Here is a 17,398-nt window from a genome sequence, read left to right as displayed (position 1 = left end):
CAACTATTTGAAAAAATATCTTGTTCCTTAGATTTTGTAGGAAATTGAATGCTCTACAAAAAAGGTATATTATGTTTTTTTCGTAAACCCAAACGTTTACAAGATATTAACAGTTAAAGTTTGATTATTTTTGGGAAAATTCAATTCAATTCAGCATTCAATTTCCTATAAAATCTAAAGAAACAAGATATTTTTTCAAGTAGTTGGAAGCGAGATATAGGTATTTTTCTGACCTGGCATCCAAACTAGTTCGGCGGAAACTGAAACTTTAAACGCGTTTTCCATACTCACGATTGCTGAGGTTCTTCTGTACCGGTTTACGTGAAATTTGTCTTTTATCCCAAAATATAAAATTTTACTAAAAAAAAATTTCGATTAGCTGCTAATTTTCGAAAGTTTTAATTTTAATTTTTTTTCTTGTATTCTTGAAATGTTGATAAATAACTAATGGAAAAATTAAAACTAAAAATACTAATTGCCTAATTAATTCTAAAATTGCCTGCAATTCATGCTTTTAGCCTAGAATATAGTATACTTTTAAAAGAGATTTTGTAAAAAAGTGTCATATCATCGTTGAAATTTTTTTAAATAAAAAACATAAAATTTTCTTAGCTAGTCTGAAGCGGCTTCAGACATGTGGGCTCATCCAATTATTACTTAAAAATAAGTATTTCTTAAATTTGCATGATTTAGATTCGTTAAGATAATTCAAATTATTACAAATACTTCTGCATATTAATATGTTTGTACAAAAACAAAAATTGGCAACAATTCCCTACTAAATCCGCTTAGCGATTATAATGCTTAAAGCAAATAATTATTTTAATAAAACAATTAAGTAACATTTTTCATTTAATTAAACCGCTTTCGGCATATTTCCGGAAATTATTAAAAAAAAAACATCCATTAACTAATTTTTAGAAAAATTGTATTTTTAACACATTCAAGATTAATAATCAGATATACAGGGTTCTCCAATAATTATTAAGTAAATTCAAATGTTTTTATACCCTGAACAGGGTACATTAAGTTTGTTACCAAGCTTGTAACACCCAGAAGAAAGCTTTGGAGACCCTACAAAGGGTATATATGTATATGTATATGATCAGTATGTTGAGCTGAGTCGATTTAGCCATGTCCGTCTGTCTGTCTGTCTCTAGTCTCTCAGTTTTTAAGATATCGTTTTGAAATTTTGTAAACGTCATTTTCTCTTCAAGAAGCTGCTCATTTGTCGGAACGGCCGATATCGGACCACTATAATATATAGCTGCCATACAAGCTCAACGATCGGAATTAAGTTCTTGTATGGAAAACTTTCACATTTGACAATATATCTTCACAAAAGTTGGCACAGGTTATTTTCTAAGGTAATAATATAATATACGAAGAATTTGTTCAGATCGGCTTACTATAGCAGATAGCTGCCATACAAACTGAATGATCGGAATCAAATGCTTGCATGGGAAACTTCCTCATTTGACGATATATCTTCACGAAATTTGGTATGAGTTATTGTTCATAGAAATAATGTAATATCGGAAGAAATTGTTCAGATCGGCTTACTATAGCATATAGCTGCCATACAAACCGAATGATCGGAATCAAGGGCTTGTATGGAAAACTTTCGCATTTGACGTGGTATCTTCACGAAATTTGACATGCATTACTGCTTAAGGTAATAATATAATCTCCGAAGAAATTGTTCGGATCGGATTACTTTAGCTTATAACTTCCATACAAACTGGACACATAGTTACTAAGAGAAATGCACCTGTGAAGGGTATATTAGCTTCGGTGCAGCCGAAGTTAACGTTTTTTCTTGTTTTTGTCTGATTAACTCCAAAATCGCAAATTTATTATAATTTAGCGTTTTGTTAAAAATAGTTTTAATTGAGGCTTATTGGAATGCCCTGAAACTCCTGTTATTTTGAAATTTGGACTGTCACCTAGTAATACGTACATTTTTGAAGTATTTGCTCTTTCTTAAATTACAAAAAAACATCTCTTTCATTCACTCTATTTCTCAAAACCACTTCGTTAATGAATTGCATGCGTTATTCAATTTTACTGAATTTATTTATATCCCATAAACTTGGAAATTGTTATGGAATTACTTAAAACACGTTTTATATATATATTTTCAATAAAGTAGCCTTCTTAGCGGAATGTTGTTAATTACTTTTTTGTTGCTTTTGTGGCTTTATTTATTCTCCAATTAATTAATATATTTTCTTTCCTTTATTTTAGTACTAATTTGTTATTAATAATTGGGTATTTTAATAAAGTCAGCAAAAAAAAAATTACACGACATTAAGAAACTCAAAATGTATGTTGAAAAGTGGCGCAGCTTAGACTTTATTTTGTTATAAGACCTTCCTCATCAGTGTTAGGCGCGCAATAGTATATGTGGTTCTTTGTGTTAATATGCAAATATATTTATAGAAATCTATATAGAAATACTTTGTCTTAAGAAGAATACATATATATAATATTTAAAATATATGTAAAATTATATATAATATACATACATATATACAAATATCTTACAGATATACCATTGAAAAAGCGTTTCACAGAAGAAGGATTATTCCTGATTTCCAATTATATATCTCACACATTGAGCAATATTTTCGATCAAAACTCAACTATAGATACAGGGGTTCGAAACCTAGGGGCTTGAGCAGTTTTTGTTGGATTTGGACAATTTTTTGGTTTGCCCGTTTATATACATTTATTCTTGATTTGTGGACTGAAAAGTGAAAGTGGTGTAGGAGATATGTACGTTAAACATATTAGAGGTCGGGGCCACTCCCACTTTTTCAAAATTTTTTAACTACAGTTGCACCTTGCTACTGTGATCCACTGTGACAAATTTCAGCTTTATTTCTTAATTTAGTTTAGTTAGTATGACGTTTTGTGGGTGTGGCAGTGATCCCATCTACGAATTTTCGTACTAGAAACCTGTATACCAAGTTTCATCAAGATATCTCAATTTTTATTCAAGTTACCGGACGGACGGTCGGACAGACAAACAGGCACCCGGATTTCAAGTCTTCTCGTCATCCTGGTCATTTATATTCATATATATAACCCTATATCTATTTCGCTTAGTTTTAGGTGATACGTACAACCGTTAGGTGAACAAAACTATAATGCTCTGTAGCAACAGGTTGCAAGAGTATAAAAAATATATTTAGAAGCTCATATTAAAATGTGAGACTAATCGGTTTAGCCATTTTCGAGTAATGTCGTTCACCGACTTTGAAAACATCATTTTTAGAAAAACACGTTTAATGTTTGGAATGCACTGCCAAGCACTGTGAAACGCCTTTTCAAATTGCGTGGAACTTCGAAAATATTCACCGAAACGATATTTTTTCAAAATTCTAACTGTATATAACCGCTAAATGCTTCAGATTTTATGCTAAAAATATATAAATCTTCATAGGTAATTTTGTAAAACTTCATACAGAAGTAAGTTATGTTAAAGCCTCAAATATTCTGGGATTGAAAACTAATATTCCAGGCTTAACATTTGTCGAAAGTTAAAAATAGTGCTAGACAGTTATCCAATGCTAGTATTACTAACATACTAAAATCTTTCCTTGAAATATTAAGGTATCTTGATTACATAAGAGCTGCGAAAATATTTTCGAACTCAAAAATGCCGCACTAAAAACTCCAAATGCACATCTACCTACATACATACACATTTAAAACTCGAATTGGCTATTTTTTAAACCATTACACAACACACATAAGTATTTAAAACTTTACTTTATACTTTCATAACACATATATACATACATACATGCATACTGCAAATTAATGATCATACAAAACTGCTAAAATCATTAGTATATATGTACATACATAGATACATACGCTTCATAAACATAGGCCGCACTTGAATAGCATTCAGTCGATATACATTGCTAAGCGCTTCTTTGCACTGCATGTCGTTTTCTTAGTTGCACCGTTAAATGTAGAAAGTTTCTTTATTTTGAAAAAATCGTCATCTCTATGGAAACTAATGTTCGAAATTACGTGATTCATGGCACGACTCTAACGCTATTAATTCTAATTGCATGTTTTTATTGTTGTAATATGTTGTAAGCTTACTCTTTGGCTGTATACTTAATTGGCTTTGCTCTCGTACAATTTCGTGTTATTTCAGTTACATATATAATAAATTATTGAAAATTATATAATATTACAAATCAATATGTGCTTCTTTCATTTTGCATGCTTACACGGCATTTAGACTAAGTTTGGCGCACGTTGTAAAGCTTGGAACTTAGCGCCCTACAATCCAGAGTTGCCGCCTTGCATACGTGTGCGCTTGGAGGAGACATTGAGCCTGCCGCAGGGCAATGTTAGCATCACGGATAAAAAATCTTTGCAGAGGTGAGTTGGAATTTTTTTTAAAATTAATTTTTTTACTTTTTTTAAATAAATTTTTTTTTCATTTTTTCTAAATTAATTATTTTTTTTTAATTTTTTTTTTGAATAAGATTTTTTTTTAAATTTTTTATATAATTTTTTAAATATTTTTTTATTTTAAATTATAATTTTTATTTTTTTTTAATCTTTTTAAATTATTTTTTTTAAAACTAATATTTTTTTTAACTTTTTTTAAATTAATATTAATATTCTTTCTTTATTTTCTTAAATTAATATATTTTTATATACACATATTTTATTTTTTATTTTTTTGAACTAATTGTTTTTACTTTTTTAAATTGATATACATATTTTGTTTTTTAATTTGTGAAAATTAATAGTTTTTTTTTAATTAATATATTTATTTTCAATTTTTGTTTTAATACAATTTTTTACCGTTATATACATTTTTGTATATATTGTTTTGTCCCCCCACAGTTGGATTTCCCACCATGCTGAAGTGCGCGTCAAGGATGTTAACTTGGATTTGTCCATGAGCACCGTGATTGGTTTGGGCGATTTGGCAGAGGATGAAATCATCACTAACCCTTTGCCTGTTACGGTAAATAGCGCGCCTAGGAATAATGTAATTCACACTTTTTAATTGTAATTTCTTTTATTCTATTCTATAGATCCATGTGGAGAACGTTAAGCTTAATTTAATCGAAGATCGTCCGCCCGTTAATATTACCTCACCGGGTCCAGTGCCAATACGTCTGGCGATCGGACGTATGCGCATACATCGTGATAAAAATGGCATTGTCAATATACAACCAATAGGTGTGTAGTAAATTAGTATTTTATAACCTAAAAAGTGTTTATGCAGTTTGGCACGAAGTTTATAAGAACCTGAAGGTAACTTCGGATACCTTATAAAGGAATTATCAGGCGTAAAATGACGAGTCGATTTTACCCGTCTAACTATCAGTACACGCCCTTCTCTCCACAAGAGGCATGTCATTTGTCAGAACCGTCGATATCAGATGTAGCTGTCATACAAACTGATGATGATTTGACAAGATATTTTGAGCAAATTTTGTACGGATTGTTGTTGTATCGGCAGAAAACATTTCTGAACTAATTTGAAGGAAATGCTGCCAATTTGACAGTCCTTGGCCGCATAAAAATCCGAATACGTTCCGGTTATGTAGACCCGGCTGTCGCGGGAACGGCACGTGTTCTTGTTGCAGATAACGCTATAATCTCCGAACAAATTGTTCAGATCGGACCACTATAGCATATAGCTGCCATACAAATTGTTCTTTCAAAATCAATTCCATGTATGGAAAACTTTTTTTTTTGATGTGAGGGGTATTATAGCTTTATAGGTGCAAATTTGTGTCAAGCGCAGGCATCCTAATGATGACTACTCCTCATGGACCTAGTAACTGAACTCCATCTGTTATCGAAAAGGACCAAAACTGGTCTATGCATGGCCCATTAACCGATCACACTAACCTAACCTAACTTATAGGTGCAACAGGAGTGTAAATATTTTCTTGTTATAGTCAGACTATGGTGAAATTTAGTCAATAAGCTAAAGTTCATATTTAAAATAATAATTTTTACATTTTTAAGTATTTTAAAAACTTTTTTAAAAATACCACTTTTGTAATATTTATAAAGAAATTTTAATTTATTTTCCATTCAGAAACTGGTCTAAACGAGGCGGCTACTATAAACTACCCACTAACAGCGGCTGCTTTAACACCACGCGATCGCGAACGAGATCGCGAAATACTTTCCATGCAACTGGTTATGCAGCAGCTCAAAATGGATAATGAAAATTTGCGTAAGCAATTAGTAAATGCGAAAGAAAATGCTGATACTTACAGGTAAGCCTCATAGAATAACTGTTGAAATGCGAGGCTCATTCATAATACTTTCTTTTGTTACAGACAAAAGTGCAAACAGGAGAACGACGTGCTGCGCTCGTATCTGAAAGCGGCGCAGGACGATATAACCATATTATTAGAGGAGAAAAAGGCTTTACTCGACACGATACGTTCGCTGCAGGTGAGTTTCAACTAAGAAAATATGCAAATAAATATATATACTGGTATATCTATATACACACGTTCACTGTTCACTTTAATGTGTTTAAGATTTCTACACAACTCTTTACCTACGCGCACAATACACAGATAATAATTATGATAATTTATATATATTTAAGACACCTGCTCGAATTTGTATGGTGAGAAGCCACAGTAAAAAAAGATTTAAGCATTTTTGTTCGCTTTTGTTGTTATAATTTGAAGCTCTGAAGCTATTTCACGTGTTTGGCCAAATTATGTAAAATTTTCTTTCAATTTCATTTATATTTTCAACATTTTTATTTATTTTTCTAAGCTAACAATCTTCCTTTTATACTTACTACTATTACTATTTATCTACTCTTCACCACCACCTAATGTGACTGTTTTCTATTTGATGTGTGTTTTTGAAAACCAAAACAAAAAAATCCTGAAAATTTGGCGTTGAAAACTAAAACAACAGTTAAATCTGAATTCTCGCAACATTTCCGATGCAAGGATCAAAGGTCAGTTTTTGTAGCAAACAAAAAAATAAAAAAAATAACAAAACAAAAGCGCAAAGTAGAGAAAATGCACCTAAAGTTTGCTTTTGATTTGTAGTTTGTAGGTTAAAACAATCGATGCTGACTTTTATCGCATTTAATTTCTCTATATACTTAGCTTTAAGCATATAGCACTTGCTTGAATTTGAATTTAAAGAAATAGTAACTAGCATGATATCAAGTACATATATAATTTCTAATGCACAAAAAATAATTGGCAAATTGAAAATTGAAAGATTGGATTTGTAAGTGCATAAAGTGTTAATGAAAGACTAGTAAAATCACTGCCACTCTCAAAACTGTCAGCTCATAGATTTAACTAAATTTTATTTTATTTATCGATTTTGAGTACAATGCCAGTCGGAGTTTTGGTTCTGCTATATGGAATTTGAATTTTTTTTATTAGTGTCACAGAAAATATTCAATGATTGAAACAGATTAGCATATGCGAGTGTATATGTATGTATATCGAAACAAACTTTTTAGCATTTGGTTTCTATATTTAATTTTTCAATATTTGCTAAATGGTGGGGACAAAATTAAATAATTCAAAAATATTTACTTTATGATTTATTTTTTTATTCATGTGACGCGGAGTGTATACACATAAGTGCTAATGTAATAGGTCATTAAAAATTTGATATAGCCTCTTAATACCGTATATCCACCTATCTCAGGATTAAGTATAATATGAGGATGATGATAAAGATTTTCCAGTTTCAAAACAGCAAATAAAATGTGTATTTTTATATGCTGAAAAGAGTTTATAAAGTATGCTACGAAGTTTGTAACACCTAAAGGAAAATGACGGAGACCTTTAAAGTACAAGGTGTGTTCCAAAGTACTAAAAAAAAAACAGAACAAATGTTTTTTCGGCAAAATCAATTTATTTGCCGGTGCAAGCCTTATGAATGGCCTCTATGTCTGCATAATGCTTTCCTTTCATGGGCAAATGCATTTTTCCGAGAAGGAATTCGGATGGAATTTCCGGTGATCACGGATTTTGATTGGCCCACATGTTGTTCGTCATTTATGTCCTCACGACCACTTTGAAAACGTTGAAAGCACTCGTGCACTCTGCTACGGGATATGCAGTCATCGTCATAAACTTGTTACATCAATTGAAACGTTTCGGTAAAAGTTTTACCCATTTTAAAATAAAATTTAATGTTGGCTCTTTGTTCGAAGGTCATTTTCGCACCGATAACACAAACACACTGACACTTAAAACGCAATAACTTCACTACCAAACTATAAAATGTCATGAAATTCACTGGGCAATCAATAAAGATAGCAGATTCTAACGCACCAGTCGACATATAGATGGCGCCACCAGGGGGCGCTATAGTCCCTAATTTTTGAGATATTGAACTGAAATTTTGCACACGATCTTTGCACTCCAAGAAGTTGCTTATTTGTCGGAATCGCCGATATCGCACCACTATAGCATATAGCTGCCATACAAACAACGATCGGAATCAAGTGCTCGTAAGAAAAAACTCTTTTATTTGACGAGATAATTTTACAAACTTCGACATGGGTAATTGTCTAATACAATACTGCAATTTTCGAAGAAATTCTTCGGATCGGATCGCTATTATTATATAGCTGCCATAGAAATTCAACGATCGGGTTCAAGTGCTTGTTTGGAAATTTGTTCGGATTGGATCACTATATCATATAGCTGCCATACGAACCGATCGCTCAAAATTAAGTTCTTGAAAGGAAAACTTTTTTATTTGAATAACTATTTTCACGAAATTTGGCACAAACTATTATACAAAGCTATTGTACAAAGCATGGCTATGATCTCAGAAAAATTTGTTCAAAGCAGACCACCAAAGCATATGCATATGTATGTAGCTTCCATACAAATTAATCGATCAAATTCATGAGTAGATATTTTTATATCTTTTTAGCTTGGGTGCAGCCAAAGTTAACGTTTTTTTTTTTGCTTCCTTAAACATTGGCTAGATATATTAGTACAAAACCATTTTCATTTAAATTGGATTGAACTTTAAACAAAGGATTTTGTAAACATCAAAATAAATCCAAAAAATTAACGAGGCCATATATTTGAACAAATTCATTTCATACATTAAATTCGCTGTGTAAAATAAATACAAGTAGAGAAGAGCTAAAAAAATAAAATATTTCGTATTTTCACAAAATGCGCCAATTTTTTGTATTTTGACTGTAAAATTTGCAAACTTTTTTCAAAGTTATCACACGAACTTATTTTTGTACTTGAAAAAAATGATAATAATTTACTTTAACAAAATAGCTAAAACTTTAAATTTTTTTAAAAAAATTTTGAAAATACTGAATTTGCGGGTCTCTCTCAACCGAAAAATACTTAAATTCCTTTAATATTGCTTTTCACGCACTTACTGGCATTCAATTATACTATCGCTTAATTTACCTATTACTCTCTTCCGCTTTTATACTCTCTTCTGAGTTTTCGTTTATTATGTTTTTATTTTTTTTGCCGAAATATTTTCAAACTCGCCATTTTTGTACTTTCAAATAAACAATTATAACTATACAAAATAATAATAATTCTGCTTAAATAAGATAAGCGCCATACGCTTACAATAATGTCAAATATTTCATTTACTTCTGTTATCCTGCTTCACGCCGCTATCACAACTGGCCAACAGGTTCAACTGACATCATCGAATATAAATAGAAAAAGCGATGGCAACAGGTAGCATAACTGCATGGATTGCATCCAGTGCTGCGGCGAGAACAACAATCCATGAAATACGATGCACCCGACGACGACAGCAAGGCGTAGAATAACAACAACAACACCGGCAACACACACGCGACGTAGGCTTACTAATATATTCTTCGTTTTGCCACTTTTCAAATCATGCCAAAAATCGCGCCAAGCGCCGCACGAGCAATGAAATCAAATGTGTTACGAAAAAAAAGAAATTGTGCGCAACAACAAACAAGAACAAAGAACGTGTGTAATTAATAACATTTGCATATGTATATGACTTAACATTTGCGAATATAATATGAAGTTTGTGTTTCTATTTTTGATTCTATTTCACAATTTCTAATTTGTCTAAAATTTTTTATTATTTTTGTTGGAATCTTCTTAAAATTTATTAGTGTTTTAAAAAGACTGAATATCGCGTTGCGCTGTTTTCCATGTTTTCTATGTTAAATCAAAGTAAATATATTTTCATTAAATTATTTGTAAAATGCTCAAAAATTGTGTTTGCATAACGAATTTTGGAATATTATATATGAAGCAATAATGCGGTTCGTTTATAAATTTAATTTTGGAATTAATCATTTATACTTATTGGTACTTGCCTTGTGAAAAAACAGCGTTGGTTATTTTTATGCCTAAAGTATATCCAAAAATCATTGATGAACTAAAATAATTTTTTCTCTTTTCGCATATATTTTTCTAAAAATTCGCTTTTAAATTTTTTTTGTTTGTTGAATAATACTATTCCTAAATTGATTCCAAAAATTTCTGACAAAGTAAAATACATACATTTTTTGACTTTTCGCATTTTTTTTAAACTAGTTTTTTGAAGTTTTTTTCATAAAAGTTGTTAGATATTTCCTAACCTATTTATAAAAATTATCCACGAAGAAAATATATTTTTTTCTTTTAACAAGTTTTTTCTAGAACTGAACTTTTTTGAATGTTTTTATAATATAATATTCCTAACCTAACTTCAAAAACTATTGTTGAAGTAAAATATTTTTTGGTCGCTTTTCGCATATTTTTTCTAAAAATTAGATTATTTTGTATTTTGTTTAAATAAAATTTGTTGTATATTCCTAATCAAATTCCAGAGATTCTTGTCAAGTAAAATATACATATTTTTCACTCACATTTTCTTTTCGCATATTTTTAGTAAAACTAAAATTTTTTTTAAATACAATACTACTATTCAAAACTGATTCCAAAAAGTATTGACGAAGTAAAGTATTGTTTTTCTCTTCTCGCATATTTTTTCTAAAAATTAGCCTTTGAATTTTTTTTCTATAAAATTTGTTTCATATTACTTTTCCTAAACTGATTCCAAAAATTATTGACAAAGCAAAATATTTTTTTTCTCTTTCTTTTGTTTTTAAATTTTTTGGATATTACTAATTCTAACCTAAATCTAGAAATTATTGATGAAGAAAATATATTTTTTTCTTTTCGCATATTTTTGCTGAAACTTATTTTTTTTTGAAATTGTTTGAATTCCAGAAATTCTTGTCAAGAAAAATATATTTTTACACTTTTCGAAATTTTTTGTTCTAAATTAACTTCTTTTGAATTATTTTTTTCTTTTTTTTATAAAATTTGGCGGATAATACGATTCCTAACCTAATTCCCAAACTTATTGACGAAGATAATATAACTTTTTCTTTTCGCAATTTTTTTATTTTTAATTTTCTAAAATTTTTTTGGATAATACGATTCCTAAGCTAGTTCCAGAAATTATTGTCAAGAAAAATGTTTTATTAAAAAAATTTATACATATGTACATACATATATGTATATGTAAATATATATACATATATATATTTTTTTTTAAATAACTTCGTTTGATTTTTTTTAACTATTCCTTACCTAACTCCAAAAATTAAAAAAATATTGTCCAAGTGAAATATAAACATTTATTTTTTCACTTCTCGCATATTCCTTCAAAAAGTTGACTGCTTTGGTTTTTTTTTGATTTTTTACTGATTCGAAAAATTACTCACAAAGTAAAATATTTTTTCTTTTCAATTTTTGCATTTTTCTAAGAATTAATTTCTTTTTAATTACTTTTTTTTTATTTATTTTTTATAAAATTTAAAACTATTTTTAATTTTTTTATAAAATTTAAAACTATTTTTTTATTTTTTTTAATAAAATTTAAATCTTTTTTTATAAAATTTAGTGTGCGATTTGCTTTTTTTTTTAAATTTTTCGATATAAAAGAAGTTACAAACAGATAAATCAAGCAGAATGTCGCCAATATGAAATTTATAACCTTAAAAACACAGAATAAATTAATATGCGTTCACTTTTTATATTTAAAAGTTATATAAATAACTGCTTAAAGCAATATCTTAAATACAAATTATTATTTTTTTTATTTGTGTTCTAGGAAAACTTAAGTTTTTAAAACTGTATCGGCCAAGAGTAAAGCCAGTCTTTTTACGCCTCAATTATTGTTATTTCCAATAAAAAAATATATACATATGTACATAACTATATAATTTTATAAAAATTGAATTTAAAACTAAAAAGAAAATAATTTATAATTTTATTAAAGTTTATTAAAATAATTTGAAACTGTTATTGAAAATGAAATTAACTTATGCGTTCAACGCTTCTTCTTACGTGATTACACCGTGGGTATATTATAATTATAAAAAATATTTAATTCTTTTATTTCAAATGTGTTTTATTTTAAACTATTATTTCCATAACGGCTTATATAATTCACTTTTTTAGCGAAAATAATTTCAATAACTAAACAGCTATGATTTTAGCAGCATAACAAATCGTTGTGATTTACTATCATATCAATAAACGTAAATAAAAACTAAAAAGAAAAAAACCTTGAAATAAAAAATAAATAAAATTCGCTTTAGCTATGATAATTACAAATATATATATATATATATACATTACTTTCCTAAAAAATCGGTGTTCATGCATATGTTGTTTATAGTAATATGCTATTTGCGCTTTTTTAAATTTTTTTAAATGCGCTGTTTAGCAACAAAGGATATCTTGTATACTGAAGGCTACCCAATCTTTGCTGGCGATCAAATAACTACTTTTAAAATGAAATGTAAGTCGCTGTGCTTTTAATAAAATGTATAAAAATTGAGAAATTTATAAAAAAAAATTATCAAAATTACAACGATAACTTTTTCTTTTTTATGAATTTGCAATATTTTTAAATTTTAATTCTAAAATTACTTTTTATATTTTAATTATAAAATGAAATTTATATACATACTTTTACTATAATTAACAAATTAAATGTTCATTAGACTTATATTACTTAATGGCAATTAGTTAAAAGAGCCTAAATCGACTTAAGCCGGTATTAAACGCTTGCTTTTAAAGAATAATTCAGTACACGATGTTGTTTTTAAACTAAAAAAACACACTGGAATCGTATGCTGCGAATTGCGTTGAAAAGCACAGGAAGCATAGTATGTAATCAGATTTTGGATTTAAATGGCAATACCTTCATTAGTTTAAGTTGACTTAAGCTCTTTTTAACATGTTGCCACAAATAAACTGAATCCGTCATCCATTAGAGTTTACTAATTTTAGACTTGTTATTACTTTTATTTTGCACATAGCGCTCGATCGAGTGTAAATCCTTTGAATATTTATTATTTATTGATTAACCATAAAGTTGTTATTTTTTCAATAATTTTTGTCTGAACTGATTTAAATTTGTTTTAATTTTTTACAATTGTAAAAGTATCATTTTTTAATGTTAATGAACAAATTTTGATGGTTTTAAGTAATATTTGTTGAACTCGAAATTAAGTTTTTGTATAAAAAATAATATTAGTATACAAACTATCATTTTTTTCTTTTAGAAACAGTGTAAAATCGTAAATAGCTTCTTTAAATTCCATTACTGTCGTTTACTGTTATGTTAGACGCTTTTTTCTTGCTTATTTTGAGTTGCTAAAACCGAAAATGATTGTAAACATTTTCTAACACCTAGAATATTTTGTGTTTTAGTCAAGGGGTGTGGAGGTCAACCCACCACCATTTACTAAAATAACAAAAACAACTGTTCGTGATGGAACATTTTTGAATATAAACAGCACACTTCAAATACCCCACATACCTCTTAGCATATCAGTGGCAAATTTTTCCTACAGATTTGTTGACTAGTGTTATCTGTAGAAACGTTTCAATTACAGTCAGTGGCGGCCTTTCGTAGGCTTTTTGCTATCGTTTTAAAATTTTTTTCGTCCGTTATTGCTGATCTCACCACGTGTTCGTAAGAAATCCACTTAATTTACAAAAATTACGAAATTTTGGCTGAAAACTGTATATTCTATCCCAATGTAACTACAAATGCGTTCCACTAAGTTCCACTAAGATTTTGCTCGAAGTTTTAAACTTTTCTTTAAAAAAAGTTTGAATAAAAAAAAATTCAACACAAATTCACTATCCATCCAGATATCTTTTTTTTTTCAAAAACCTTGAAATTTCAAAAAATTATATATTAAAATAATATAATTTTTTCCAAAAAAAAATTTCAAATTTTAAAAAATCAAGTTCTCAAATATTATATTAAAAAGATTTATTTTATGGAAAAAAATTAAAATTTTAAAAAATTATAATTTCATATATTTTAAATAAACTATTGTGGAAATATCAATGAAATATGTTCATTCCTTTATACCATCCTTCTGTATATGTATATTTATTAGTATGAGTTGCCTCAACCTTCTCCAAAAGTTTTAATATGAAAAACATACAATTAGTATTGGCATTAGTTATAAAAAATTGATAAAAAATTAAATAAGTTCTAAAAAATTAAAAAAAAAAAATGAAATTTGTAGCGTTTATAAAATCAAAAGTGAAAAAATCGTAATACAAAACCCAGAGTGTTTACTGCAAAACAAATTGCAATGAAGAAATTTGTAGGTTATGTGCAACTTGAAACCGTTAATAATATTTAAATTGCCTATTCATATAATTAAAAGTTATACCTGTATAAAAAAAAAAAATATTTACACATACATACATTACATATATAGCATATATACATTAACAGTTATATCTGTATATCGAATTTTAGTGTATTTTAAAAAAGTTTATTTTGTAGTTAGGCAATTATATAACAAATAAAATATTATACTACAAACATAAATAAGCAACATGGCAAACTGCGCAATGGTTTGCACATTTTAATATGACACATACATATATAAAAAACAATTAAATTAAATATTAATGTATTAACAACTGATTAAATCAAATTAAAAACTTAAGCCAACCTTCAACCTCATAAGTGTCGAAGCAGCAACAGTTATTTGTGTGTATTTTACAGTTAGAGTTTTAGTATTAAATAAAATCGATGTGTAATTAACTAAATAAACATACAAACAAACATAAAAAAGTTACTAAGTATTAAATATAATATAAAAATATTAAAAAAAGTATTTAAATCTTGGAATTGACGCAGAAAATCAAATCATAAATACAAACATATATTAAAATGCGTAGATATACAAATGACATGTCTTTAGCAAAAATATAAAAGCAAAACATGAAAGTGTTAGCAAATTTTAAAACAGAGTAAAAAAAATAATACAAGTACATACCGATATACATACAGTTTCCTTAATAGTTTTTTAAAAGAAAATTAAAACTTATATATAAAATATATGGTATAATTGTGTATGTATATGTGCGCCGACTATATACACATACATACATACATACTTGCGAAATTATAAAATTAAAATTATATTATTGTTGTTCCATTATAAGGAAAATAAAGTGTGTATATTTGAATTTATAAAATTGCCTAAATAAAAGTATAATTATAATATGTAATGAAGTGACTTTTAATGTGTGTGTAAGAAAAAATCATTCAATCATTTAAAAATATTTCATTTTTCTCACTCAAATTTTTTATTAATTTTTTGTTTCGCTTGAATTGAGTTCAAATCTGGTTTGAAAACATTAAAATTAAGCTGCCTAAAAATTTTAAATACTTAAAAAATTTACTATTTTCTACATTAAACGAAGCATATTTTGTAAATTTTTAATATCTAAATCGGCTTAAAGCTGTCTAAAAAATTTTAATATCTCAAATTTATTTAGTATTAATTATTTTCTATATAAAATAAGCATATTTTATACACTTTTCTAAGTCTACAACTGTAAAAAATTTCAAAACTGTATTAGTATCTTACAGGGTTGCAAATAATGCAGTAAAATTTATTGATTTCATATTTAAATACGCATTTTTTATTTTGTATTTTCGAAAAATATTAAAAATAGCCATTTGAAAAAAAATGGTTTTTGAATTTAAATTTTTTCGCTAACCATAATCTTCAATGCTCTTAAAGACTTAAACTTAAACATTGAAAAGATTTATATTTTATCGATTTCTAATCTGATTTTGGGATTAAAAATTTAACTTTCATTCGAAATTAAAAGATTTTGCGTATAAATTTAAATTTTTTTATTTTCCAAAATTAAAATTTTTAATTTAAAAATAAAACATTAAAGTATAATTATAATATGTAATAAATTAATATATAAATAGAAATAGATTATACAATAAATATTAATTTTTTTTCCAAAATTTAGATTTTTAATTCACATATTTTGTGATTAAATAATATTTTTTTTAATTTCCCAAATTCAAATTAATAATTTTTTAACTAAATTTTTAAATTTGATTACATTAAAATTTTCCAAAAACCCGATTTAAAAATTTAAAATTGAATTTTTAACCATAAATTTAATTAATTAAAAATTTTTCTAACAATAAAAAATTTAATCCCAAAACTTGAATTTTCAATAGCATTTTTTTTATTTTGTAACTAACATATTTTGTGATTAAAATTTTTTTAATTTAATTTTTAAATGTAATTAAACTAAAATTTTGTAAAAAATCGAATTTATAATTGAAAATTTAATTTTTAATCGCAAAATTTTTCAAAAATTTTTATTTTGTATTCGCAATTTTTTTTAATTTTTGATTAACATATTTTGCGATTAAATATTAATTTTATTTTAATTTAATTTCCAATATTCAAATGAATAATTTTCTAATTTCAACTTTTTCATTGGTATTGTTTTTTACGTGGCGGGTCTCAAGCCCAGCGCACAACCCTATGTAGGGAATGTTTCGCCTTCTCACATTAGCTCGCCTTCGAACGGATGTTCTTAGGCTGCCCAGAGGATACTTGGTCAAAGACCAGAAGTAGTGAGCTGCATGAGCCATGTGCAAAAGAAAGGCTATAATCGCGTAAGCGGTGTCTACGCCAATTAAGAAGAAGAATTTTCTAATTTAATTAAACTAAAACTTAAAAAAATCGAATAATTGAGGACTTAATTTTTATTCGCAAATTTTTTTAATTCAACAATTTTCTACATTAAAAATTGAATTTTCAATCGCATTTTGTTTTAATTTTTAATTAACATGTGTTGCTATTAAATATTAATGTTAATATAAATGTTCATCTCCCAAAATTCAAATTAATAATTTTTTAACTTAATTTTTAAATTTCAGATTAATAATTTAATTTTTAGTCGCAAATTTATTTTATTAAAAATTTTTTTAACTAAAAAATTAATCCCAAAAAATGAATTAAAAACTGAATTTTTAATAAGAAATTTTTTTAATTAAAAAGTTTGCA

At 27.3% G+C, this 17,398-nt stretch overlaps 2 protein-coding genes across 9 annotated transcripts in view; both read left to right on the top strand.

The window, feature by feature from the left end:
* LOC120767383 (UHRF1-binding protein 1) overlaps positions 1–10,494 on the top strand; it is a 39,722-nt gene extending 29,228 nt beyond the window's left edge. For 3 of the 8 annotated variants that reach the window (XM_040093387.1, XM_040093385.1, XM_040093384.1), the window contains exons 17-22: positions 4,265–4,407; positions 4,882–5,005; positions 5,076–5,223; positions 6,095–6,278; positions 6,342–6,459; positions 9,682–9,732. In XM_040093387.1, the coding sequence (XP_039949321.1) occupies positions 4,265–4,407; positions 4,882–5,005; positions 5,076–5,223; positions 6,095–6,278; positions 6,342–6,459; positions 9,682–9,732 (768 nt within the window). Of the gene's footprint in view, positions 1–4,264; positions 4,408–4,881; positions 5,006–5,075; positions 5,224–6,094; positions 6,279–6,341; positions 6,460–6,942; positions 6,986–9,681 lie in introns of all 8 variants that reach the window. The other 5 variants (XM_040093379.1, XM_040093382.1, XM_040093386.1 and 2 more) reach the window with 4 other exon arrangements.
* Positions 10,495–12,279: 1,785 nt separating this feature from the next.
* LOC120767387 (troponin C) overlaps positions 12,280–17,398 on the top strand; it is a 42,704-nt gene continuing 37,585 nt past the window's right edge. The window contains exon 1 of the mRNA XM_040093395.1: positions 12,280–12,831. The gene's annotated coding sequence lies outside the window, so the exon portion shown is untranslated. The remainder of the gene's footprint in view (positions 12,832–17,398) is intronic.

The sequence above is a fragment of the Bactrocera tryoni genome, chromosome 2 (assembly GCF_016617805.1).
Source record: "Bactrocera tryoni isolate S06 chromosome 2, CSIRO_BtryS06_freeze2, whole genome shotgun sequence".
Classification (NCBI taxonomy): Eukaryota; Metazoa; Arthropoda; class Insecta; order Diptera; family Tephritidae; genus Bactrocera; species Bactrocera tryoni.
Note: the sequence above shows the minus strand (reverse complement) of the source record. Positions and strands in the feature narration are given on the sequence as shown.